At 52.5% G+C, this 26,180-nt stretch overlaps 1 protein-coding gene across 3 annotated transcripts in view; it reads right to left on the bottom strand.

Moving 5' to 3' along the window:
- Nucleotides 1-671: 671 nt before the first annotated feature.
- LOC119956204 overlaps nt 672-26,180 on the bottom strand; it is a 90,664-nt gene continuing 65,155 nt past the window's right edge. For 2 of the 3 annotated variants that reach the window (XM_038783212.1, XM_038783214.1), the window contains 5 exons: nt 20,720-20,824; nt 16,170-16,220; nt 12,511-12,567; nt 7,249-7,279; nt 672-1,139 (listed from right to left, as the gene is read on the bottom strand). In XM_038783212.1, coding sequence (XP_038639140.1) covers nt 868-1,139; nt 7,249-7,279; nt 12,511-12,567; nt 16,170-16,220; nt 20,720-20,824 — 516 coding nt within the window. In that variant the 3' untranslated portion in view covers nt 672-867. Of the gene's footprint in view, nt 1,142-7,248; nt 7,280-12,510; nt 12,568-16,169; nt 16,221-20,719; nt 20,825-26,180 lie in introns of all 3 variants that reach the window. The other variant, XM_038783213.1, reaches the window with a different exon arrangement.

Below are 26,180 nucleotides of genomic sequence, written 5' to 3'. Positions count from 1 at the left end.
ACGGTGCCGAGGTCCCAGGTTCGATCCCGGCTCTGGGTCACTGTCCGTGTGGACTTTCTCCCCGTGTCTGCGTGGGTTTCGCCCCCACAACCCAAAGATGTGCAGGGTAGATGGATTGGCCACGCTAAATTGCCCCTTAATTGGAAAAAATGAATTGGGTACTGTAAATTAAAAACAACAATAAGGGGATCAGGGGTTACGGGGAGAAGGCAGGAGAATGGGGATGAGAAAATATCAGCCATGATCGAATGGCAGAGCAGACTCGATGGGCCGAGTGGCCTAATTCTGCTCCTGTGTCTTATTGTCCCATGGAGAGCCTGATTGCAATATGTTGCTGGCTGCAACCATTCACCCACCCGTCAGCTTGACTCTCGAATTCACACCCCGGCAGGGTACGTTGTCCAATTGCCGTCCCACCCTGATGGATATACAACCCAAACCCAGTGTTATAACCTGCACGAGATCTACGGGAATATCCTCCATGAACCTCATAGAGTACGAGCTTCCCCAGTTGAGTAGATGGCCTCTAGCATAAAGGCCGGCCCAGGAGGGGGTCGAGTATGTGTAGTCCCAGCTGATACCTGAAGGACACAGTTTACTCTGCAATAAAATAAGTCTCTTCACGCCTCTCGTTGTGGACTCCTCCACGGCCACCAACTGTGCTTCACAAATGCGGAAAAGAAAATGAATACTTTTATTGTATATTTTGCGACCCAGAGAATAGCGGATGTCTGTACCACAGAGAGTGGTTGAGGTTAACGGAAAGAGCTTGGAGGGGGAAGCTGGATAAACACGCTCGGGAGAAATGACGGTTTTCTGACAGAATGAAAACGGGGAGGGAGGATGGAGACTCGTAAAGGCTTGGTTTCAGCGGACTGGCCTGTTTCTCAGCTGCGAACCTCGGGTGGATTTGTTGATCTGCGAGCTTCTGTCTCTCTCTCCAATAGTTAGAGTGGTCCATTCAGGGACATCGCCTGAGATTTTCATAGACCGGTTCGCTGGTTTCCGGGTCCTGGTCTGGTCTGGGATTGGCTGAATGGTCGGAGTCTGCCTCTGTGTGTTTGGGTGCCAGCTCCTGCGACTGGGACGATGTCTCTGACACGTTGATGTACACGGCCTCATTGATGGTGTTACAGTAAACCTGTAAAACAACAACATCAATGTGAAACAAAACCCCTTCGCCAGAGTCAGGCAAATTCCCTCTTGCCCTTTCGACTGGGCGCGTGGGGGTCATTTTAATGTTTCACGATGGCCTCACTCACATCAGTCCAAATAGTGAATGTCCGCAATTCGTTCAATTGCTCATAACACCACTCCTTCCCCAACTTACCCCTCACCTACACAACCCATAACACCCAAGGCAGGGGGCGAGGCATTTTATGGCACAGCAGCAGACCAATCTACCCATCAGCCTTTGCTAAGCTTTTTGCAGCATCAATCGCCTGTCTATTTTTTAAATTCATTTTTACCGGATGTGGGTGTTACTGGTTATAGAACATAGGACATTACAGCGCAGTACGGGCCCTTCGGCCCTCGATGTTGCGCCGACCTGTGAAACCATCTGAAGCCTATCTGACCTACACTATTCCATTTTCATCCATATGTCTATCCAGTGACCACTTAAATGCCCTTAAAGTTGGCGAGTCTACTACTGTTGCAGGCAGGGCGTTCCACACCCCTACTACTCTCTGAGTAAAGAAACTGCCTCTGACATCTGTCCTATATCTACCACCCCTCAATTTTTTAATTTCCAGGACAGTTACTGATTCCAGGACAGTTACTGATTCCAGGACAGTTACTGATTCCAGTGCAGTTACTGATTCCAGGACAGTTACTGATTCCAGGACAGTTACTGATTCCAGTGCAGTTACTGATTCCAGGACAGTTACTGATTCCAGGACAGTTACTGATTCCAGGACAGTTACTGATTCCAGTGCAGTTACTGATTCCAGGACAGTTACTGATTCCAGGACAGTTACTGATTCCAGAACAGTTACTGATTCCAGTGCAGTTACTGATTCCAGGACAGTCACTGATTCCAGGACAGTCACTGATTCCAGGACAGTCACTGATTCCAGGACAGTTACTGATTCCAGGACAGTCACTGATTCCAGGACAGTTACTGATTCCAGGACAGTCACTGATTCCAGTGCAGTTACTGATTCCAGGACAGTTACTGATTCCAGTGCAGTTACTGATTCCAGGACAGTTACTGATTCCAGGACAGTTACTGATTCCAGTGCAGTTACTGATTCCAGGACAGTTACTGATTCCAGGACAGTTACTGATTCCAGGACAGTCACTGATTCCAGTGCAGTTACTGATTCCGGGACAGTTACTGATTCCAGGACAGTCACTGATTCCGGGACAGTTATAGAACATAGAACAGTACAGCACAGAACAACCCCTTCGGCCCTCAATGTTGTGCCGAGCCATGATCACCCCACTCAATCCCACGTATCCACCCTATACCCATAACCCAACAACCCCCCCTTAACCTTACTTTTATTAGGACACTACGGGCAATTTAGCATGGCCAACCCACCTAACCCGCACATCTTTGGACTGTGGGAGGAAACCGGAGCACCCGGAGGAAACCCACGCACACACGGGGAGGGCGTTCAGACTCCACACAGACAGTGACCCAGCCAGGAATCGAACCTGGGACCCTGGAGCTGTGAAGCATTTATGCTAACCACCATGCTACCCTGCTGCCCCTATTACTGACAGTTACTGATTCCAGGACAGTCACTGATTCCAGGACAGTCACTGATTCCAGGACAGTTACTGATTCCAGGACAGTCACTGATTCCAGGACAGTTACTGATTCCAGGGCAGTTACTGATTCCAGTGCAGTTACTGATTCCAGGACAGTTACTGATTCCAGGACAGTTACTGATTCCAGGACAGTCACTGATTCCAGTGCAGTTACTGATTCCAGGACAGTTACTGATTCCAGGACAGTCACTGATTCCAAGACAGTTACTGATTCCAGGACACTTACTGATTCCAGGGCAGTTACTGATTCCAGGACAGTCACTGATTTCTGGACAGTCACTGATTCTAGGACAGTTACTGATTCCGGGACAGTTACTGATTCCAGGACAGTCACTGATTCCAGGACAGTCACTGATTCCAGGACAATCACTGATTCCAGGACAGTTACTGATTCCAGGACAGTCACTGATTCCAGGACAGTCACTGATTCCAGGACAGTCACTGATTCCAGGGCAGTTACTGATTCTAGGACAGTTACTGATTCCGGGACAGTCACTGATTCCAGGACAGTTACTGATTCCAGGACAGTTACTGATTCCAGGACAGTTACTGATTCCAGGACAGTCACTGATTCCAGGACAGTCACTGATTCCAGGACAGTCACTGATTCCAGGACAGTCACTGATTCCAGGGCAGTTACTGATTCCAGGACAGTCACTGATTCCAGGACAGTCACTGATTCCAGGACAGTTACTGATTCCGGGACAGTCACTGATTCCAGGACAGTTACTGATTCCGGGACAGTCACTGATTCCAGGACAGTCACTGATTCCAGGACAGTTACTGATTCCAGAACAGTTACTGATTCCAGGACAGTCACTGATTCCAGGACACTTACTGATTCCGGGACAGTCACTGATTCCAGGACAGTCACTGATTCCAGGACAGTTACTGATTCCAGAACAGTTACTGATTCCAGTGCAGTTACTGATTCCAGGACAGTTACTAATTCCAGGACAGTTACTGATTCCAGGACAGTCACTGATTCCAGGACAGTCACTGATTCCGGGACAGTCACTGATTCCAGGGCAGTTACTAATTCCAGGACAGTTACTGACCCCGAGGCAGTTACTGATTCCAGGACAGTTACTGACCCCGAGGCAGTTACTGACCGCTGGGAAGAAGGATTTTGACAAGGTGCCACAAACACTGACCCCTAAGGTAAGATTTCTGGGTCTTGTGGGTGGAATACCAAAATGGGTTGCGGATTGTCTGACTGTCAGAAAGCTGACGTCAGGATAAGTAGGTCTTTTTCTGACTGGTGAACTGTGACTAGCTGCAGGGCTCAGTCCTGGGACCTCAACTGTTTACAATCGATATAAATAATCTGCAAACAGGGAAAGTTTGTAACGTCGCAAAATTTAGGGATGATCCTATAATAGGGGAAGGAATAAAGTAGACCAGGCAAAGCAGGCAGTGAACAGGAGGTACAGATTTTACAGATAGGTTAGGAGTTTGGGCCAACATTTGGCAGATGAAGTTTCATGTGGATAAGTGTGAGGTTATCCATTTTGGCCAACACATTAGAAAGGCAAATTATTATTGAAATGGAATACAAGTTCAAAATGCCCCAGGGCAGAGGGTGTCCATGGATCGCAGAAAGTCGGTATGCAGCTACAGCATGTAATTTAAATAGCAAACGGAATGTTAGCGTTTATTGCAAATTGTATCGGGTGAGGCCACACCTGGAGTACTGTGTCCAGGTTTGGTCCCTTATAATGGGCAGCAGGGTAGCATGGTGGTTAGCATAAATGCTTCACAGCTCCAGGGTCCCAGGTTCGATTCCCGGCTGGGTCACTGTCTGTGTGGAGTCTGCACGTCCTCCCCGTGTGTGCGTGGGTTTCCTCCGGGTGCTCCGGTTTCCTCCCACAGTCCAAAGATGTGCGGGTTAGGTGGATTGGCCATGCTAAATTGCCCGTAATGTCCTAAAAAGTAAGGTTAAGGGGGGGGTGTTGTTGGGTTACGGGTATAGGGTGGATACGTGGGCTTGGGTAGGGTGATCATGGCTCGGCACAACATCGAGGGCCGAAGGGCCTGTTCTGTGCTGTACTGTTCTATGTTCTATTTGAGTAAGGATGTGGTGGCGTTGGAGGCAGTTCAGAGGAGGTTCACCAGATTGATTCCGGGGATGGAGGGGTTGGCGTATGAGGAGAGAGTAAACCGTTTGGGGTAATACTCGCTGGAGTTTAGAAGGATGAGAGGGGATCTGATCGAGGAGGATAAAATACTAAATGGGATTGATAAAGTAAACAGAGGCCAAATCTTTCCCTTTGTGGGTCAGTATAGAACCAGCTGAGGGTAGTGCAGCTGATGTAGTTTACATGGATTTCAGCAAAGCCTTTGACAAGGTCCCACATGGGAGACTTATTGAAGGGGAAAATGCACGTGGGATACAGGGTAACTTGGGTTCAAAATTGGCTGAGCTGTAGGAGACAGAGGGTGATGACAGACCAGCTGCTTTAGTGTCTGGAATCTAGTGACCAGCGGTGTACCACAGGGATCCGTGCTGGGTCCCCTGTTGTTTGTCATTTATATAAGTGGGGGGTAGGGTCAGTAAGTTTGCAGATGACACAAAGATTTTCCGGGTGGTTAACAGTGAGGTTGACTGTCTTGGGTTACGGGAAGAGAGAGACAGGATGGTGAAATGGGCAGCTATCTGGCAGATGAAATTTAACCCTGGAAAGTGTGAGGTGATCCACTTTGGAAGGAGTAATGTGACAAGGAAGTTTTCAATGAATGGCCAGACACTGGGAAGTTCCGAGGAACAAAGGGACCTTGGATTGATTGTCCACAGATCTCTTTGTTTTAAATTTAAAGTGCCCAATTCTGTTTTTTCCAATTAGGGGGCAATTTAGCGTGACCAATCCACCTAACCTGCACATCTTTGGGTTGTGGGGGTGCCACCTACACAGACTTGGGGAGAATGTGCAAACTCCACACGGACAGTGACCCAGAGCCGGGATTGAACCCGGGTCCTCGGTGCCGTGAGGCAGCAGTGCTAACCACTGTGCCACCGTGCTGCCCTGTCCTTAGATCTCTGAGGGCGGAAGGGCAGGTTAATAGGGTGGGGGAAAAGGCACATGGGACACTTGCCTTATCAATCGGGGCGTAGATTACAAAAGCAGGGAGGCCATGTTGGAGTTGTATAGAACTTTGGTGAGGCCACAGCTGGAGCACTGTGTGCCATTCTGGTCACCACATTATAGGAAGGACGTGATTGTACTGGAGGGGGTGCAGAGGAGATTCACCAGGATGCTGCCTGGGATGGAACATCTCAGTTATGGAGAGAGGTTGGATAGGCTTGGGTTGTTTTCTCTGGAGCAGAGAAGACTGAGGGGCGGCCTGATCGAGGTGGACAAGATTATGAGGGACATGGACAGGGTGGGTAGGGAGCAGCTGTTCCCCTTAGTTGAAGGGTCAGTTACGAGGGGGACACAGGTTCAAGATGAGGGGTGGGAGGTTTAGGGGGGATTTGAGGAAAATCAACACCAGAATAAGTCCTGTCTGTTACTATCTCCTCACAAGCTTGGCACAGACTGGTTATAATGCATAAAAGCAGAGAGCATTTAATTCTGATTCACCTTCCGAACACCTTTAGCCAACATCCTGCTCCCCACACCCCCTTCTGGCCTGAACATATGCTGCAAGACCTGTACAGGCAATAAAGGCTGGCTTATCGCAGTCCACCCTGCGTCACTGGGAGTGCAGAGACACGGCACAAAGCCATATTCAACAGGACGCCTAATCACTGAAGGAGAGTCCGAGCACTGTGATGCTGATTGTCTACCATTGTCCCGTCCTTGCTATCAGAAGCTGAATTTAATACCTATTGAATCATTCCAGTATCCCGTTCCAGAACAGGATCAGTCCTACCTTCTCTTTCCAGAACTGGGTCAGTCCTGAATTCTCACTCCAGAAGAAGATCAGTTCAGGATTTTCACATCCGGAACAGGATCAGTCCTGGATTCTCACTCTGGAACAGGATTAGTCCTGGATTCTCACTCCAGAATAACATCAGTTTTGGATTCTCACTCCGGAACAGGATTAGTCCTGGATTCTCACTCCAGAATAACATCAGTCCTAGATTCTCACTCCGGAACAGGATTAGTCCTGGGTTCTCACTCGAGAACAGGGTCCGACCTGGATGCACACTCCAGAATGATATCAGTCCTGGATTCTCACTCCGGAACAGGATAAGTTCTGGATTCTCACTCTAGAACAGGGTCCGTCCTGGATTTTCACTTTGGAACAGGATCAGTCCTGGATTCTTCCTCCAGAACAGGGTGGTCTACATAGCCACATAATGTGCATGTTAATCTGAGGCTGTTTTGGGTTCTCTGTGACTGTAGAATTAGACTTGGACAGAACCAGCAACATCTGACCAGATGTTTTGAAGGGAGGCATCTGGAGCAGCGATCATAAAAGTGACTGTGTTTTGTACAGAAAATAAATTGTTTTGAAATCAACTCACCGGGTTCTCTGGAGTCTGATGAGCTGAGGCCTACAGGAGTGAGAGTAACAGGTTAGAGTCCCGAGGTGAACACACAACAACCTGATTCAAAGAACAACAAAGAACAAAGGAAATGTACAGCACAGAAACAGGCCCTTCGGCCCTCCAAGCCAGCGCCGACCATGCTGCCCGTCTAAACTAAAATCTTCTACACTTCCAGGGTCCGTATCCCTCTATTCCCATCCTATTCCTGTATTTGTCAAGATGCCGCTTAAATGTCACTATCGTCCCTGCTTCCACCACCTCCTCCGGCAGCGAGTCCCAGGCACCCTCTACCCTCTGTGAAAAAAAACTTCCCTCATACATCTCCTCTAAACCTTGCCCCTCGCACCTTAAACCTATTCCCCCTAGTAATTGACCCCTCTACCCTGGGAAAAAGTCTCTGACTATCCACTCTGTCTATGCCCCTCATAATTTTGTAGACCTCTATCAGGTCGCCCCTCAACCTTCTTCGTTCCAGTGAGAAGAAACTGAGTTTATTCAACCTCTCCTCATAGCTAATGCCCTCCATACCAGGCAACATCCTGGTAAATCTCTTCTGCACCCTCTCTAAAGCCTCCACATCCTTCTGGTAGTGTGGCGACCAGAATTGAACACTATACTCCAAGTGTGGTCTAACTAAGGTTCCATACAGCTGCAGCATAACTTGCCAATTTTTACACTCAATGCTCCAGCCAATGAAGGCAAGCATGCCGTATGCCTTCTTGACTACCTTCTCCACCTGTGTTGCCCCTTTCAGTGACCTGTGGACCTGTACATCAAGATCTGTCTGACTGTCAATACTCTTGAGGGTTCTACCATTCACTGTATATTCCCTACCTGCATTAGACCTTCCAAAATGCATTACCTCACATTTGTCTGGATTAAACTCCATCTGCCATCTCTCCGCACAAGTCTCCAAATGATCTAAATCCTGCTGTATCCTCTGACAGTCCTCATCGCTATCTGCAATTCCACCAACCTGTCGTCCGCAAACTTACTAATCAGACCAGTGACATTTTCCTCCAAATCATTTATATATGCTACAAACAGCAAAGGTCCCAGCACTGATCCCTGTGGAACACCACTAGTCACAGCCCTCCAATCAGAAAAGCACCCTTCCATTGCTACTCTCTGCCTTCTGTGACCTAGCCAGTTCTGTATTGTGAGAGTGATGGGCGAATGGGGGTAGAGATTCCCGAAATGCCTGCAAGAGAACCTTCTTCAACACTGTGCTTCCAACCCAAGGAGGAAGGGGGCTGTGCTGGATCTAATGAAGTGGGCCAGGTGGAACATTGTTCAGTGGGAGAGCACTTGGGAAACAGTGATCACAACATCATTGGGTTTAGGGTAGTTGGGCAAAAATGGCAAATGAACAAACATGAAAATTACTGAACAAAAAGAAAATTAAATTCTGTGAGAAAATGGATCTGGTCCAGGTACATAAACCATAGACCATAAGATATAGGAACAGAATTAACCATTCAGCCCATTGAGTCTGTTCCTCCATTCGATTATGGCTGATATGTTTCTCATCCCCATTCTCTTGCCTTCACCCCATAACCTTTGATCCCTTTATTAATTAAGAACCTATCTGTCTCTCACTTAAAGATGTTCAGTGACTTGGCCTCCACCTCCTTCTGCACATTAACCTTAAGAGAATCTTGAACAGGACCCTAAGTCCCTTTGTGCTTCAGATTCCCGAAGCGTTTCCCCATTTAGAAAGTAGTCCATGCCTCATTTCTCCTTCCAAATAATAATAATAATCGTTTATTGTCACAAGTAGGCTTCAATGAAGTTACTGTGAAAAGCCCCTAGGCGCCACATTCTGGCGCCTGTTCGGGGAGGCTGGTACGGGAATTGAACCCACGCTGCTGGCCTGGTTCTGCGTTACAAGCCAGCTGTTTAGCCCACTGTGCTAAACCAGCCCCTGGTTCCAAAGTACATAACCTTAAACTTTTCCACATTGTATTTAATCTGTCACTTCATTGCCCACTCTCCTAGCTTGTCCAAGTCCTTTTGCAGCCCGCCTACTTCCTCAATACTACCTGTCCCTCTACAGATCTTTGTATCATCTGCAAACTTAGCAACAGTGCCTTCAGTACCTTCTTCCAGATCATTCATGTATGTTGTGAATAGTTATGGTCCCAGAACCGACCACTGGTGAACACTAGTCACCGGCTGCCATCCTGAAGAAGACCCCTTTAGCCCCACTCTCTGCCTTCTGCCAGTCAGCCAATCCTCCATCCATGCCAGGATCTTACCCTTAACACCATGGGCTCTTAACTTATTTAACAGTCACCTAAATAAATCACGTCCACTGGTTCTCCTTTGTCTAACTTCCTTGTTGCCTCCTCAAAGAACTCTTAACAGATTTGTCAGACATGGCCTCCCCTTGACGAAACCGTGCTGGCTCAGCCCTATTTGGCCATGCACTTCAAAGTACTCTGCAATCTCATCTTCAATAATGGATTCTAAAATCTTATCAATGACCGAAGTCAGGCTAACCGGCCTATAATTTCCTGTCTTCTGCCTCCCTCACTTGTGAAAGTGTAGTCTGAAACCCAGACTACATTAGGTTACCGACAGTGCAGGGGAAGAATTTCCATTTTGGACATCTTCAGCAAATTCAGCGCAACTATACCGAAAATTAGGCCTGTTTTGTAACGTGAACTTTCTTCATCCACCCCTCCCCCGCAATCCCATAAAGCTTTCTGACCCCCTCCTCCGCTATCCCATAAAGGTTTCTGACCCCTCCCTCCGCTATCCCATAAAGGTTTCTGACCCCCTCCTCCGCTATCCCATAAAGGTTTCTGACCCCTCCCTCCGCTATCCCATAAAGGTTTCTGACCCCCTCCCCCACTATCCCATAAAGGTTTCTGACCCCTCCCCCGCTATCCCATAAAGGTTTCTGACCCCTCCCTCCGCTATCTCATAAAGGTTTCTGACCCTCTCCCCCACTATCCCATAAAGGTTTCTGACCCCTCCCCCCGCTATCCCATAAAGGTTTCTGACCCCTCCCCCCGCTATCCCATAAAGGTTTCTGACCCCCTCCCCCGCTATCCCATAAAGGTTTCTGACTCCTCCCTCCGCTATCCCATAAAGGTTTCTGACCCCTCCCTCCGCTATCCCATAAAGGTTTCTGACCCCTCCCCCTGCTATCCCATAAAGGTTTCTGACCCCTCTCCCCGCTATCCCATAAAGGTTTCTGACCCCTCCCCCCGCTATCCCATAAAGGTTTCTGACCCCTCCCCCCGCTATCCCATAAAGGTTTCTGACCCCTCCCTCCGCTATCCCATAAAGGTTTCTGACCCCTCCCCCCGCTATCCCATAAAGGTTTCTGACCCCTCTCCCCGCTATCCCATAAAGGTTTCTGACTCCTCCCTCCGCTATCCCATAAAGGTTTCTGACCCCTCCCTCCGCTATCCCATAAAGGTTTCTGACCCCTCCCCCCGCTATCCCATAAAGGTTTCTGACCCCTCTCCCCGCTATCCCATAAAGGTTTCTGACCCCTCCCCCGCTATCCCATAAAGGTTTCTGACCCCTCCCCCCGCTATCCCATAAAGGTTTCTGACCCCTCCCTCCGCTATCCCATAAAGGTTTCTGACCCCTCCCCCCGCTATCCCATAAAGGTTTCTGACCCCTCCCCCCGCTATCCCATAAAGGTTTCTGACCCCTCCCCCCGCTATCCCATAAAGGTTTCTGACCCCTCCCCCCGCTATCCCATAAAGGTTTCTGACCCCTCCCTCCGCTATCCCATAAAGGGTTCTGACCCCTCCCCCCGCTATCCCATAAAGGTTTCTGACCCCCTCCCCCGCTATCCCATAAAGGTTTCTGACCCCTCCCTGCGCTATCCCATAAAGGTTTCTGACCCCTCCCCCCGCTATCCCATAAAGGTTTCTGACCCCTCCCCCCGCTATCCCATAAAGGTTTCTGACCCCTCCCCCCGCTATCCCATAAAGGTTTCTGACCCCTCCCCCCGCTATCCCATAAAGGTTTCTGACCCTCCCCCCGCTATCCCATAAAGGTTTCTGACCCCTCCCCCCGCTATCCCATAAAGGTTTCTGACCCCTCCCTCCGCTATCCCATAAAGGTTTCTGACCCCTCCCCCCGCTATCCCATAAAGGTTTTTGACCCCTCCCTCCGCTATCCCATAAAGGTTTCTGACCCCTCCCCCCGCTATCCCATAAAGGTTTCTGACGCTCTCCCCACTATCCCATAAAGGTTTCTGACCCCCTCCCCCGCTATCCCATAAAGGTTTCTGACCCCTCCCTCCGCTATCCCATAAAGGTTTCTGACCCTCCCCCCGCTATCCCATAAAGGTTTCTGACTCCTCCCCCCGCTATCCCATAAAGGTTTCTGACCCCTCCCTCCGCTATCCCATAAAGGTTTCTGACGCTCTCCCCCCGCTATCCCATAAAGGTTTCTGACCCCCTCCCCCGCTATCCCATAAAGGTTTCTGACCCCCTCCCTCCGCTATCCCATAAAGGTTTCTGACCCCTCCCCCCGCTATCCCATAAAGGTTTCTGACGCTCTCCCCCCGCTATCCCATAAAGGTTTCTGACCCCCTCCCCCGCTATCCCATAAAGGTTTCTGACCCCCTCCCTCCGCTATCCCATAAAGGTTTCTGACCCCTCCCCCACTATCCCATAAAGGTTTCTGACCCCTCCCCCGCTATCCCATAAAGGTTTCTGACCCCTCCCTCCGCTATCCCATAAAGGTTTCTGACCCCCTCCCCCGCTATCCCATAAAGGTTTCTGACCCCTCCCCCCGCTATCCCATAAAGGTTTCTGACCCCTCCCCCCGCTATCCCATAAAGGTTTCTGACCCCTCCCTCCGCTATCCCATAAAGGTTTCTGACCCCTCCCCCCGCTATCCCATAAAGGTTTCTGACCCCTCCCCCCGCTATCCCATAAAGGTTTCTGACCCCCTCCCCCGCTATCCCATAAAGGTTTCTGACGCTCTCCCCGCTATCCCATAAAGGTTTCTGACCCCTCCTCCGCTATCCCATAAAGGTTTCTGACCCCCTCCCCCGCTATCCCATAAAGGTTTCTGACCCCTCCCCCCGCTATCCCATAAAGGTTTCTGACCCCCTCCCCCGCTATCCCATAAAGGTTTCTGACCCCTCCCTCCGCTATCCCATAAAGGTTTCTGACCCCTCCCTCCGCTATCCCATAAAGGTTTCTGACGCTCTCCCCCGCTCAGTTGTATACTGACACTGAGAGAAATGGATCAGTTCCCACCTCATCGTGATGAACTGCCGCCTGAACGTCATCATCGCTTTTATTTCTAAGTCTCATCTGATGAAGAAATGAAAAAATGTTAATGTTTAGTTTTGCACGGATGACGTACAGGATCTGCAAATCGGCAAGCACGGGGGAGGTGGTCAGGCCGTGACCTTTCACCTTGGGGACACGTGACAGATTGGGTCAGAGCCTGACCTCGGATTCCGCTGGGAATCGGGTCAAATATCGACCTTCCACCAGGTCAAACGGCCCAGGGCCGTGATTTGGATTTCTCCTTGCTGCCCAGAGCGTGGTCCACACGAGCCCCTCAAACCCTGTTCACCTGTAAGCGATGTTTGAAGAGAGAGGAGGAACTTTCGGACAGGCCCAGCCTTCTCAGGGTGTACACTCTCAGTAATGTGTGGCCATGAGACGTCCGGTGATGGCGGGCTGGAGACACACTGGAGGGCTCCCGCTGGGAAATAGGAATTTTGGAGTTTTAACGCCCGATCCCGGGGGCAGCGAAGGCTGTAAAGGCTGTAGGAAGGCACAGGGAGGGGAAATGTCCAAGTTTGGGAGAAAAACGTGAAAAAGGGGGTTAACGGAAGTCCGCCGGGGAGTGGAAACGTCAGCGCAGGAACTGTAAGGGAAGCGGAGGCTGGAGCACCAGGGGAGGCCGCATCGCTCACAGCAGAAGAAATGACCAAAGTGATGGTTGTGGAACTTGAAAATCAGTTCACAAAGCACAAGGAAGCGATGAAGAAGGAGATGAGGACGGTATTGAAAGTGCTGGTGGAGGAGGCGATTGCCCCGGTGAGGGTGGCGGTATCGAGCGCAGCGGCGGAGGTGCGGGAGCAAGGTGAGACACTGAAGGAAGTGGAAGCGCATTATCGCAGCACAGTGATCAACTCACCTCGATGGGGAAGGAGCTGCGGAAGGTGATAGAGACCAACAAGGGTCTGCGAGGCAAAATGGAAGACCTGGAAAACAGATCCAGGCGACAGAATCTGAGGATTGTGGGTCTGCCCGAAGGGGTGGAAGGGCCCGAAGCCGACGGAGTATTTGCCGCTATGCTGGCGAAACTATTGGGGGAGGGGGACGATCCCTCCCGATATGAACTGGATCGGGCTCATCGGTCGTGGAAGCCTGTACCAAAGGCGAGTGAGCCGCCAAGAGAAGTGACTCTGTGCTTCCGTAGGGACAGTGTAAAGGAGAAGGTCCTGTACTGGGCTGAGCAGAAGCGGGTGGTGCAGTGGGCTGGAGCAGGTATACGCATATACCAGGACTTTACGGTGGAGCTGGCGAGGAGGCGGGCTGCCTTCAACCGGGTGAAGAAGGCACTGTACATTAGCAAGGTGCAGTGCGGCATTGTATATCCAGCTAAGGGTAACCGACAAATACAAGGACTTTTATTTTGGGACAGCGGAAGCAGCGGAGGAGTTTGCGAAGGCAGAAGGACTGTGGCAGAATTGAGAATTGGCCGTGTACCGATGTAGCCTCATGTAACTATTTTTTCACTGCGTGTTGGTGTATGTAGTAAATGAGTCGACGCTGTATATTTGGACAAGGGAAGAGCTGGGACTTTCATTTACAATGATGGTTCTTTGGGGCTTGGGTGTGTATGCGGGGTTTGTGTGCTAAAGGGGATTTCTTGGTTTTCCTGGGACCGGGCAAGGGGGAAGGAGACCCGGGCGGGGGGCCTCCTCGCTGGCCGGTTTAAGCCGGCCAGTGAACGGGAGTGAGGTGGGGGGAGGGGCTGCGGCCATCGGAGCCTGGCGGAACAGGTTTCGGTGAGTCTAGCCGGGGTGAAAAGTTGGGGGAAGGAACCGAGGTTGGGGGGAGGAGTTTACAAGAGGAAGTGGACGGGAGGAGTCTGGGAGGGTTCTACAATTCATGGGTGTCATTCGTGGTACTCTTTCGGGGATTGGATGACGTTGAATATGGGGGGGGGGGTGGTGTTGGGAGGGTGGACTATATATGTCAATGATGACCATAGGCGATTCCTGATTCCTTTTTCGTTTTTCTTTTTTTTTCCACCTTGGAAGGTGTAGTTTTATTTGATGCTTATATTGTCAGGTGGGCCGTTGTTTGGGGTGGTGGGAGGATGGGATCGTTGTTGCTGGATTGACATTGTATTCATTACCGTTTGCAGATGATACTAAGATTGGTGGAGTTGCAGATAGCGAGGAGGACTGTCAGAGAATACAACAAAATATAGTTAGATTGGAGAGTTGGGCAGAGAAATGGCAGATGGAGTTCAATCCAGGCAAATGAGAGGTGATGCATTTTGGAAGATCAAATTCAAGAGCGGACTATATGGTCAATGGAAGGGTCCTGGGGAAAATTGATGTGCAGAGAGATCTGGGAGTTCAGGTCCATTGTACCCTGAAGGTGGCAACGCAGGTTGATAGAGTGGTCAAGAAGGCATACAGCATGCTTGCCTTCATCGGACGAGGTATTGAGTACAAGAGTGGGCAGGTCATGTTACAGTTGTATAGGACTTTGGTTCGGCCACATTTGGAATACTGCGTGCAGTTCTGGTCGCCACATTATCAGAAGGATGTGGATGCTTTAGAGAGGGTGCAGAGGAGGTTCACCAGGATGTTGCCTGGTATGGAGGGTGCTAGCTATGAAGAAAGGTTGAGTAGATTAGGATTGTTTTCGTTGGAAAGACGTAGGTTGAGGGGGGACCTGATTGAGGTCTACAAAATTATGAGAGGTATGGACAGGGTGGATAGCAACAAGCTTTTTCCAAGAGTGGGGGTGTCAATTACAAGGGGCCACGATTTCCAGGTGAGAGGGGGAAAGTTTAAGGGAGATGTGCGTGGAAAGTTTTCTACGCAGAGGGTGGTGGGTGCCTGGAACGCTTTACCAGCGGAGGTGGTAGAGGCGGGCACGATAGCATCATTTAAGAGGCATCTGGACAGGTATATGAACGGGCGGGGAACAGAGGGAAGTAGACCTTGGAATATAGGAGACAGATTTAGATAAAGGATCTGGATCGGCGCAGACTGGGAGGGCCGAAGGGCCTGTTCCTGTGCTGGAATTTTCTTTGTTCTTTGTTACTGGTGGGGAGGGGTGAGCTGAAAGATGGCAGCTCTGTGAGGGCAGAACTCTCTGGGTGCTGCGTTGTGATTCGAAGCACAGGAACGGGACAGACAGTCCCCAGACAGTCTGAGACACAGCCCAGACCATGCGTTCCCCTCTGGCTGACCAGCTGCAGAAGGACCAGGCTCCAATCTGTCCCCAAGTCAATGCAGCCTCAGTGAAATTTCATAGTATTTTTTCATAGAATTTACAGTGCAGAAGGAGACCATTCAGCCCATCGAGTCTGCACTGGCTCTTGGAAAGAGCACCCTACCCAAGGTCAACAACTCCACCCTATCCCCATAACCCAGTAACCCCACCCAACACTAAGGGCAATTTTGGACACTAAGGGCAATTTAGCATGGCCAATCCACCTAACCTGCACATCTTTGGACTGTGGGAGGAAACCGGAGCACCCGGAGGAAACCCACGCACACACGGGGAGGATGTGCAGACTCCGCACAGACAGTGACCCAAGCCGGGAATCGAACCTGGGACCCTGGAGCTGTGAAGCGATTTTTGTAACCACCATGCTACCGTGCTGCCCAAATGAAGAAAGTCATCGTCTGGACACAGCAGATTCCACTTACCGATGAGTGTGACACATCGGCCATTTTCTCAACAGCATTTCTAGCCTTCCTCTGGAACAGAAAGTCAACTAATCAATCACCAAAATCCACAGCCTGGACATACTGAAAGAATAAAACTCATAACAGACAGGATGTGGCTGAGACAGGAGTTATACTGCCCGGTGTGTGAATGGAGTTATACTGCCCGGTGTGTGAATGGAGTTATACTGCCCGGTGTGTGAATGGAGTTATACTGCCCGGTGTGTGAATGGAGTTATACTGCCCGGTGTGTGAATGGAGTTATACTGCCCGGTGTGTGAATGGAGTTATACTGCCCGGTGTGTGAATGGAGTTATACTGCGCGGTGTGTGAATGGAGTTATACTGCCCGGTGTGTGAATGGAGTTATACTGCCCGGTGTGTGAATGGAGTTATACTGCCCGGTGTGTGAATGGAGTTATACTGCCCGGTGTGTGAATGGAGTTATACTGCCTGGTGTGTGAATGGAGTTATACTGCCGGTGTGTGAATGGAGTTATACTGCCCGGTGTGTGAATGGAGTTATACTGCCCGGTGTGTGAATGGAGTTATACTGCCCGGTGTGTGAATGGAGTTATACTGCCCGGTGTGTGAATGGAGTTATACTGCCCGGTGTGTGAATGGAGTTATACTGCCCGGTGTGTGAATGGAGTTATACTGCCCGGTGTGTGAATGGAGTTATACTGCCCGGTGTGTGAATGGAGTTATACTGCCCGGTGTGTGAATGGAGTTATACTGCCCGGTGTGTGAATGGAGTTATACTGCGCGGTGTGTGAATGGAGTTATACTGCCCGGTGTGTGAATGGAGTTATACTGCCCGGTGTGTGAATGGAGTTATACTGCCCGGTGTGTGAATGGAGTTATACTGCCCGGTGTGTGAATGGAGTTATACTGCCTGGTGTGTGAATGGAGTTATACTGCCCGGTGTGTGAATGGAGTTATACTGCCCGGTGTGTGAATGGAGTTATACTGCCCGGTGTGTAAATGGAGTTATACTGCCCGGTGTGTGAATGGAGTTATACTGCCCGGTGTGTGAATGGAGTTATACTGCCCGGTGTGTGAATGGAGTTATACTGCCCGGTGTGTGAATGGAGTTATACTGCCCGGTGTGTGAATGGAGTTATACTGCCCGGTGTGTGAATGGAGTTATACTGCCCGGTGTGTGAATGGAGTTATACTGCCCGGTGTGTGAATGGAGTTATACTGCCCGGTGTGTGAATGGAGTTATACTGCCCGGTGTGTGAATGGAGTTATACTGCCCGGTGTGTGAATGGAGTTATACTGCCCGGTGTGTGAGGGCTCCTTGTGTGATCCTCTTGCATCGAGCAGGTGTCAGCGCCAGACATACCTGTTGGCGATAACTTTGTGAATAACAGTGATCCGATTCCGGGGATTATTGTTTCAGTGAAGCAGGTCAGGAAGTAACAATATGCCAGACCGAGAATTAACTAGCCCCAGCTGGTACATTAACCCACAGTTTACTGAATTCTCCGCCAAGCAGCTGTGCTATCAGGCTGGGAGAATTCACAGGCCGCTTTCCTCTCACTCTAATGGCAAAGTTGGACAAGTTGAGTGAGTGGGCCAATGGATGGCAGATGCATTATCATTTCGAGGATATCCACTTTGGTAGAAAAAACGAGAAGGCAGATTATTATCTGAATGGCCATAAATTCGGAGAGGGGAACGTGCAGCGAGACCTGGATGTCCTCATACACCAGTCGCTGGTGGTAAGCATGAAGGTACAGCAGGTGGTAAGGTGCTTTTTTCAGAGAGTCGGTACAGACTCGAGGGGCCAAATGGCCTCCTTCTGCACGGTAAGAATTCTCTGGTTCTGCGATTCTATGTTGCTGATGGTGGGTGTGTTCAGAACCAGTGTGTGTGTACGAAGACCATTTCAGACAGAGATGAGGATAAATCGCTTCACCCAGAGATGGTAACTCTCTTCAAGAAGCGGTTAGATATGTAGCTCTCAGGGCGATGGGTATCAAAGGATACCAGGGGGAAAGCGGGATAAGGCTCCTGAGTTGGATGATCAGCCATGATCAGAATGAATGGCTGAACAGGCTCGATGGGCTGAATGGCCTCCTCCTGCTCCTATTTTCTATGTTTCTAGAAAGTCAGACATCATTCCTGCTTCTGATCTGCTCCCAGTGGCACGAGTGGCCGGGCTTCTGGAACGGACAGGACGGGGCACAGATTAGTGACACTCGCACAGACACACATGCACAGACATTCATGCACACAGGCACGCACACACACAGACACGCACAGGTATGCACATGCACAGACACGGAACTGCACAATTACACACACGCACATCACAGACACCCACACCCACAGACACACACAGACACGCACAGAGACACACAGACACGCACACGCACAGACACAGACATTCATACACACAGGCACGCACACACACAGACACGCACTGGTATGCACATGCACAGACACGGAACTGCACAATTACACACATGCACATCACAGACACCCACACGCACAGACGTGCACAGAGACACAGAGACACGCACACGCACAGACGTGCACAGAGACACAGAGACACGCACACGCACAGACACGCACACGCACATGTACAGACACACACAGGCATGCACATGCACAGGCACGCTCATGTATGGACACACACAGGCATGCACATGCACAGGCACGCACATGTACGGGCACGCACAGGAATGCACATGCACAGACTTGCACAGGCGTGCACATGTACAGACACGAATACGCACAGGCACGCACAGATATGCAGACGCATGCGCTTACATGCACTTCTTGCAGACACTCTTACACACACACATAGAACATAGAACATAGAACAGTACAGCTCAGAACAGGCCCTTCGGCCCTCAATGTTGTGCCGAGCCATGATCACCCTACTCAAACCCATGTATCCACCCTATACCCGTAACCCAACAACCCCCCCTTAACCTTACTTTTTCTAGGACACTACGGGCAATTTAGCCTGGCCAATCCACCTAACCCGCACATCTTTGGACTGTGGGAGGAAACCGGAGCACCCGGAGGAAACCCACGCACACACGGGGAGGACGTGCAGACTCCACACAGACAGTGACCCAGCCGGGAATCGAACCTGGGACCCTGGAGCTGTGAAGCATTTATGCTAACCACCATGCTACCCTGCTGTCCCACACATGCACATACACACACTCACACGCAGTTACATATAAACATGCACACACAAACACACATATACACACATACATATGCACGCAGATACACAGACACACACCTTTAAACAGGATCTCCATTGCAAATTACAAAGTTCAAATGAGTGTGGTTTATGCTGATCAGACCCATGACCAGGACGTTGTTATATTTCGGGTGAGTATCGATGTGATTGGAGATAAAAGGAGAGAAATTAGGATCACAATTCCCCAGTCATTCGCTCCAGCAGGATCTTCCCGTGCTGCTGACAGCGCACCCCCTCCTGCCAGTCCTGCTTGATGCACATCGGGGGTTGGTGGTGTCAGCGAGAGTTTGGACTGATTGGGTTGGAGAGCAGAGCAGAGCAGCCTATCAGAAAGGCTGCCTTGTCCTCTTGTGTGATCTAATGTTTTAATCCCAGATTAAAAGCATTTCAGTGGGAATTTTTAAAGAATTTCATAGAATTTACAGTGCAGAAGGAGGCCACTCGGCCCATCGAGTCTGCACCGGCTCTTGGAAAGAGCACCCTACCCAAGGTCCACACCTCCACCTTATTTCCATAACCCAGTAACCCCACCCAACACTAAGGGCAATTTTGGACATGAAGGGCAATTTATCATTGCCAATCCACCTAACCTGTACATCTTTGGACTGTGGGAGGAAACCGGAGCACCCGGAGGAAACCCACGCACACACGGGGAGGACGTGCAGACTCCGCACAGACAGTGACCCAAGCCGGAATCGAACCTGGAACCCTGGAGCTGTGAAGCATTTATGCTAACCACCATGCTACCGTGCTGCCACTTCCTGGAACTCCCTCCCTAACAGCACACTGGGTGTACCTACACCTCGGGGACTGCAGCTCACCCCCACCTTCTCAAGGGCTGGGGTAATAAATGCTGGCCTAGCCAGCGACGCCCACATCCCGTGAATGTATGGAAAAAAGACTTCATCAAGTGCTTTGGGAATGTGATCAGCGGACGAAATGCAACAGCCAAATTTGCCCACAGCGAGATCCCACAAGCAGCGGTTTGCATCCTTCCTTTGATATCCAAGCAATTGATCAACTGAGCGACAGGAGAGCCGAGCCATCCCTCCCTGCCCCACCCACAGTCCTGCCCAACACGTCTCCCAGCCCCGTCACCCTCAGATCAGCTCCTCTACCCTCGTCACCTAATCCCACGGGATTATGGTGACCACAGGAACCTCGGGACACACAGGATTCAGGAACGTTGTTCCTCTCACTCGGATACGCAAATGTCACCCCATGAAACATTATTGACCCTGCGCACTTCAATGAGACCCCCTCGCAATCTTCCAGACTCCAAAGAACTTAATGATCCATCTTTACCTCTTTTCTCTTTTTTCGGAAGATATAAATGCTGACTGTGAGGAATCCCGCCAGCAGCAGGATGGGTAAACCGACCCCGAGCCCAATCGCCAAGTTCCAATATGTCTGAAATGATAAAAGCAGCACATTTTCCACAACGGTTGCGACATTCCGCACTGTGTGTTAGAACATAGAACATAGAACATTACAGCGCAGTACAGGCCCTTCGGCCCTCGATGTTGCGCCGACCTGTGAAACCCCTCTAAAGCCCATCTACACTATTCCCTTATCGTCCATATGCCTGTCCAATGACCATTTGAATGCGTTTAGTGTTGGCGAGTCCACTACTGTTGCAGGCAGGGCATTCCACGCCCTTACTATTCTCTGAGTAAAGAACCTACCTCTGACCTCTGTCCTATATCTATCTACCCTCAATTTAAGGCTATGTCCCCTCGTGCTAGACATCACCATCCGCGGGAGAAGGCTCTCGCTGTCCACCCTATCTAACCCTCTGATCATTTTGTTTGCCTCAATTAAGTCACCTCTTAACCGTCTTCTCTCTAACGAAAACAGCCTCAAGTCCTTCAGCCTTCCCTCATATGATCTTCCCTCCATACCAGGCAACATCCTGGTAAATCTCCTCTGTACCCTTTCCCAGTTCTGTAGGAGAATCGACATTCCGACGTCAGTCGCCATTTTCACACGCACACCCACCCATCCCCAAATTGCATCACCCCACCCCCATTTTAAACTCAGCACGAGACCGACGGCAAAGACGGACAATCATTTCCATCGATTTAAATCTTATTATCGGGTCTCCCCCCCCCCTCGGGTTGGCCCCACCCCCCCACGCCCCACCCCCGCACCCCCCCACCCCTCCCCCATCCAAACCACCCACATAATTCCCCCCCATTCACTAAATATTCATACCTCACCAACGTAACATCACAAGTCTGGCCAGACGAGAAGCGGAGAGGTAAGTGTAGCCCCCCCCCCTCCCCAGTGATAGAAGGGACATTCCCAGGCAGTCCCCTGACACAGGGTGGCACTGGCAGGTTGGCATTGTCAGGTTGGCACTGTCAGGTTGGCACTGTCAGGTTGGCACTGTCAGGCTGGCACTGTCAGGTTGGCACTGTCAGATTGGCACTGTCAGGCTGGCACTGTCAGGTTGGCACTGTCAGGCTGGCACTGTCAGGTTGGCACTGTCAGGCTGGCACTGTCAGGCTGGCACTGTCAGGTTGGCACTGTCAGATTGGCACTGTCAGGCTGGCACTGTCAGATTGGCACTGTAAGGTTGGCACTGTCAGGTTGGCACTGTCAGATTGGCACTGTCAGGTTGGCACTGTCAGGTTGGCACTGTCAGGTTGGCACTGTCAGATTGGCACTGTCAGGTTGGCACTGTCAGGTTGGCACTGTCAGGTTGGCACTGTCAGGTTGGCACTGTCAGGGTGGCACTGTCAGGCTGGCACTGTCGGGTTGGCACTGTCAGGCTGGCACTGTCAGGTTGGCACTGTCAGGCTGGCATTGTCGGGTTGGCACTGTCAGGTTGGCACTGTCAGGCTGGCACTGTCAGGCTGGCACTGTCGGGTTGGCACTGTCAGGCTGGCACTGTCAGGTTGGCACTGTCAGGCTGGCACTGTCAGATTGGCACTGTCAGGTTGGCACTGTCAGATTGGCACTGTCAGGGTGGCACTGTCAGTATGGCACTGTCGGGTTGGCACTGTCAGGTTGGCACTGTCAGATTGGCACTGTCAGGTTGGCACTGTCAGATTGGCACTGTCAGGGTGGCACTGTCAGTATGGCACTGGCGGGTTGGCACTGTCAGGTTGGCACTGTCAGGGTGGCACTGGCGGGTTGGCACTGTCAGGTTGGCACTGTCAAGTTGGCACTGTCAGGTTGGCACTGTCAGGTTGGCACTGTCAGGTTGGCACTGTCAGGTTGGCACTGTCAGGTTGGCACTGTCAGATTGGCACTGTCAGATTGGCATTGTCAGATTGGCACTGTCAGGCTGGCACTGTCATATTGGCATTGTCAGGTTGGCACTGTCAGGCTGGCACTGTCAGATTGGCACTGTCAGGCTGGCACTGTCAGGTTGGCATTGTCAGGTTGGCACTGTCAGGCTGGCACTGTCAGGTTGGCATTGTCAGGTTGGCACTGTCAGATTGGCACTGGCGGGTTGGCACTGTCAGGCTGGCACTGTCAGGTTGGCACTGTCAGGTTGGCACTGTCAGATTGGCACTGTCAGGTTGGCACTGTCAGGCTGGCACTGTCAGGCTGGCACTGTCAGATTGGCACTGTCAGGTTGGCACTGTCAGATTGGCACTGTCAGGTTGGCACTGTCAGGTTGGCATTGTCAGGTTGGCACTGTCAGGTTGGCACTGTCAGGTTGGCACTGTCAGGTTGGCATTGTCAGATTGGCACTGTCAGGTTGGCACTGTCAGGCTGGCACTGTCAGGTTGGCACTGTCAGGTTGGCATTGTCAGATTGGCACTGTCAGGGTGGCACTGTCAGGTTGGCACTGTCAGGCTGGCACTGTCAGGCTGGCACTGTCAGATTGGCACTGTCAGATTGGCACTGTCAGGTTGGCACTGTCAGATTGGCACTGTCAGGTTGGCACTGTCAGGTTGGCATTGTCAGGTTGGCACTGTCAGATTGGCACTGGCGGGTTGGCACTGTCAGGTTGGCACTGGCGGGTTGGCACCGTCAGGTTGGCACTGTCAGGTTGGCATTGTCAGGTTGGCATTGTCAGGTTGGCACCGTCAGGTTGGCACTGGCGGGTTGGCACTGTCAGGTTGGCACTGTCAGGCTGGCACTGTCAGGTTGGCACTGTCAGATTGGCACTGTCAGGTTGGCACTGTCAGGTTCACACTGTCGGGCACTGTGCCAGTGTGGTAGTGTCAATCTGTGCCTGAGGCCAGTGTGAGTGAGTGGCCCCTGTGGGAGCCCCATGGCGATGTGGAGGGTGCACTGATGTGAATGGTAGGAGTGGGGCGAGCTGAGGGTGGGGCTGGGAGTGCGGACGAGCATTGTCAGTATGTGCTGAGGGGGCACCCTGGCATGCTGCAGCAATCTGGGTTTGTGTGGAGACCAGCTGGATTGTCACATCTTCAGTGATAATCGGCACTGGGCCTGCCCAGTGGGACAGGCAGCATCTGTGGGGGAACGTCCGGGATTCCGATTCGGGATGTCCGAGCAGATCAGACAAATGATCACCAGTCACGGAGATTCGCAAAATCGGAAACGGCGCTGGGAGGCAGGGGGGCTGATCGGAATGTGATGCTCTGACCCCCCCACCCCCCCCTCCGCATCCCCATCCCTGCTGGACCTGGAATCGGCCTTACTGACCCATTTAGCGGGCCGGGCGCTGCCCGTTCCAGCTCTCCATCATTGCCCGGTCTCCTAGGTCAAGGATCACGCGGGTGGGGTCACTTGTGCTCTCTACCAGCCTGGCCCCCTGTCGTGACCTCGAGTAGGGTCAACGGGTAACGTCTGAGGGGAGACTCCATCCGAGAGGCCCCCCCCCGACAATGCCCCATCTACCCAGCCTCCTCTACCACACACCCCCCCCCGACAATGCCCCACCTACCCAGCCTCCTCTACCCCCCCCCGACAATGCCCCACCTACCCAGCCTCCTCTACCACACAACCCCCCTCCCCGACAATGCCCCACCTACCCAGCCTCCTCTACCCCCCCCGACAATGCCCCACCTACCCAGCCTCCTCTACCACACAACCCCCCTCCCCCGACAATGCCCCACCTACCCAGCCTCCTCTACCACACAACCCCCCCTCCCCCGACAATGCCCCACCTACCCAGCCTCCTCTACCACACACCCCCTCCCCCGACAATGCCCCACCTACCCAGCCTCCTCTACCACACACCCCCCTCCCCGACAATGCCCCACCTACCCAGCCTCCTCTACCACACCCCCCCTCCCCCGACAATGCCCCACCTACCCAGCCTCCTCTACCCCCCCCCCCGACAATGCCCACCTACCCAGCCTCCTCTACCACACAACCCCCCCTCCCCCGACAATGCCCCACCTACCCAGCCTCCTCTACCACACCCCCCCCCCCCGACAATGCCCCACCTACCCAGCCTCCTCTACCACACCCCCCCCCCCCCCCCCCCCCGGGAATGCCCCACCTACCCAGCCTCCTCTACCACACACCCCCCTCCCCCAACAATGCCCCACCTACCCAGCCTCCTCCACCACACACCCCCCTCCCCCAACAATGCCCCACCTACCCAGCCTCCTCTACCACACCCCACCTCCCCCAACAATGCCCCACCTACTCAGCCTCCTCTACCACACACCCCACTCCCCCAACAATGCCCCACCTACCCAGCCTCCTCTACCACACCCCCCCCGACAATGCCCCACCTACCCAGCCTCCTCTACCACACCCACCCCCCCCCGACAATGCCCCACCTACCCAGCCTCCTCTACCCCACACCTCCCTCCCCGCCAACGCCCCACCTACCCAGCCTCCTCTACCACACCCCCCCCCTCCCCCGGGAACACCCCACCTACCCAGCCTCCTCTACCACACACCCCCCTACCCCGGGAACGCCCCACCTACCCAGCCTCCTCTACCACACCCCCCCCCCCCCCCCCCGGGAATGCCCCACCTACCCAGCCTCCTCTACCACACCCCCCCCCTCCCCCGGGAACACCCCACCTACCCAGCCTCCTCTACCACACACCCCCCTCCCCCGGGAACGCCCCACCTACCCAGCCTCCTCTACCACACCCCCCCCCCACCCCCCCGGGAATGCCCCACCTACCCAGCCTCCTCTACCACACCCCCCCCCGACAAAGCCCCACCTACCCAGCCTCCTCTACCACCCCCCCCCCCCCCCGGGAATGCCCCACCTCCCCAGCCTCCTCTACCACACCCCCCCCTCCCTCCCCGACAACGCCCCACCTACCCAGCCTCCTCTACCACACACCCCTCCCCCCCCGACAACGCCCCACCTACCCAGCCTCCTCTACCACACCCCCCCCCCCGGGAATGCCCCACCTCCCCAGCCTCCTCTACCACACCCCCCCCCCGACAACGCCCCACCTACCCAGCCTCCTCTACCACACACCCCCCCCCCCCCGACAACGCCCCACCTACCCAGCCTCCTCTACCACACACCTCCCTCCCCCGACAATGCCCCACCTACCCAGCCTCCTCTACCACACCCCCCCCCCCCCCCGGGAATGCCCCACCTCCCCAGCCTCCTCTACCACACCCCCCCTCCCTCCCCGACAACGCCCCACCTACCCAGCCTCCTCTACCACACACCCCCCTCCCCCGACAATGCCCCACCTCCCCAGCCTCCTCTACCACACACCCCCCCCCCGACAACGCCCCACCTACCCAGCCTCCTCTACCACACCCCCCCCCTCCCCCGGGAACGCCCCACCTACCCAGCCTCCTCTACCACACCCCCCCCTCCTCCGGGAACGCCCCACCTACCCAGCCTCCTCTA

Source organism: Scyliorhinus canicula, chromosome 22 (assembly GCF_902713615.1).
Source record: "Scyliorhinus canicula chromosome 22, sScyCan1.1, whole genome shotgun sequence".
NCBI lineage: Eukaryota > Metazoa > Chordata > Chondrichthyes > Carcharhiniformes > Scyliorhinidae > Scyliorhinus > Scyliorhinus canicula.
The sequence above is the reverse complement of the archived record's forward strand: the minus strand, read 5'-3'. Positions and strand labels throughout refer to the sequence as shown.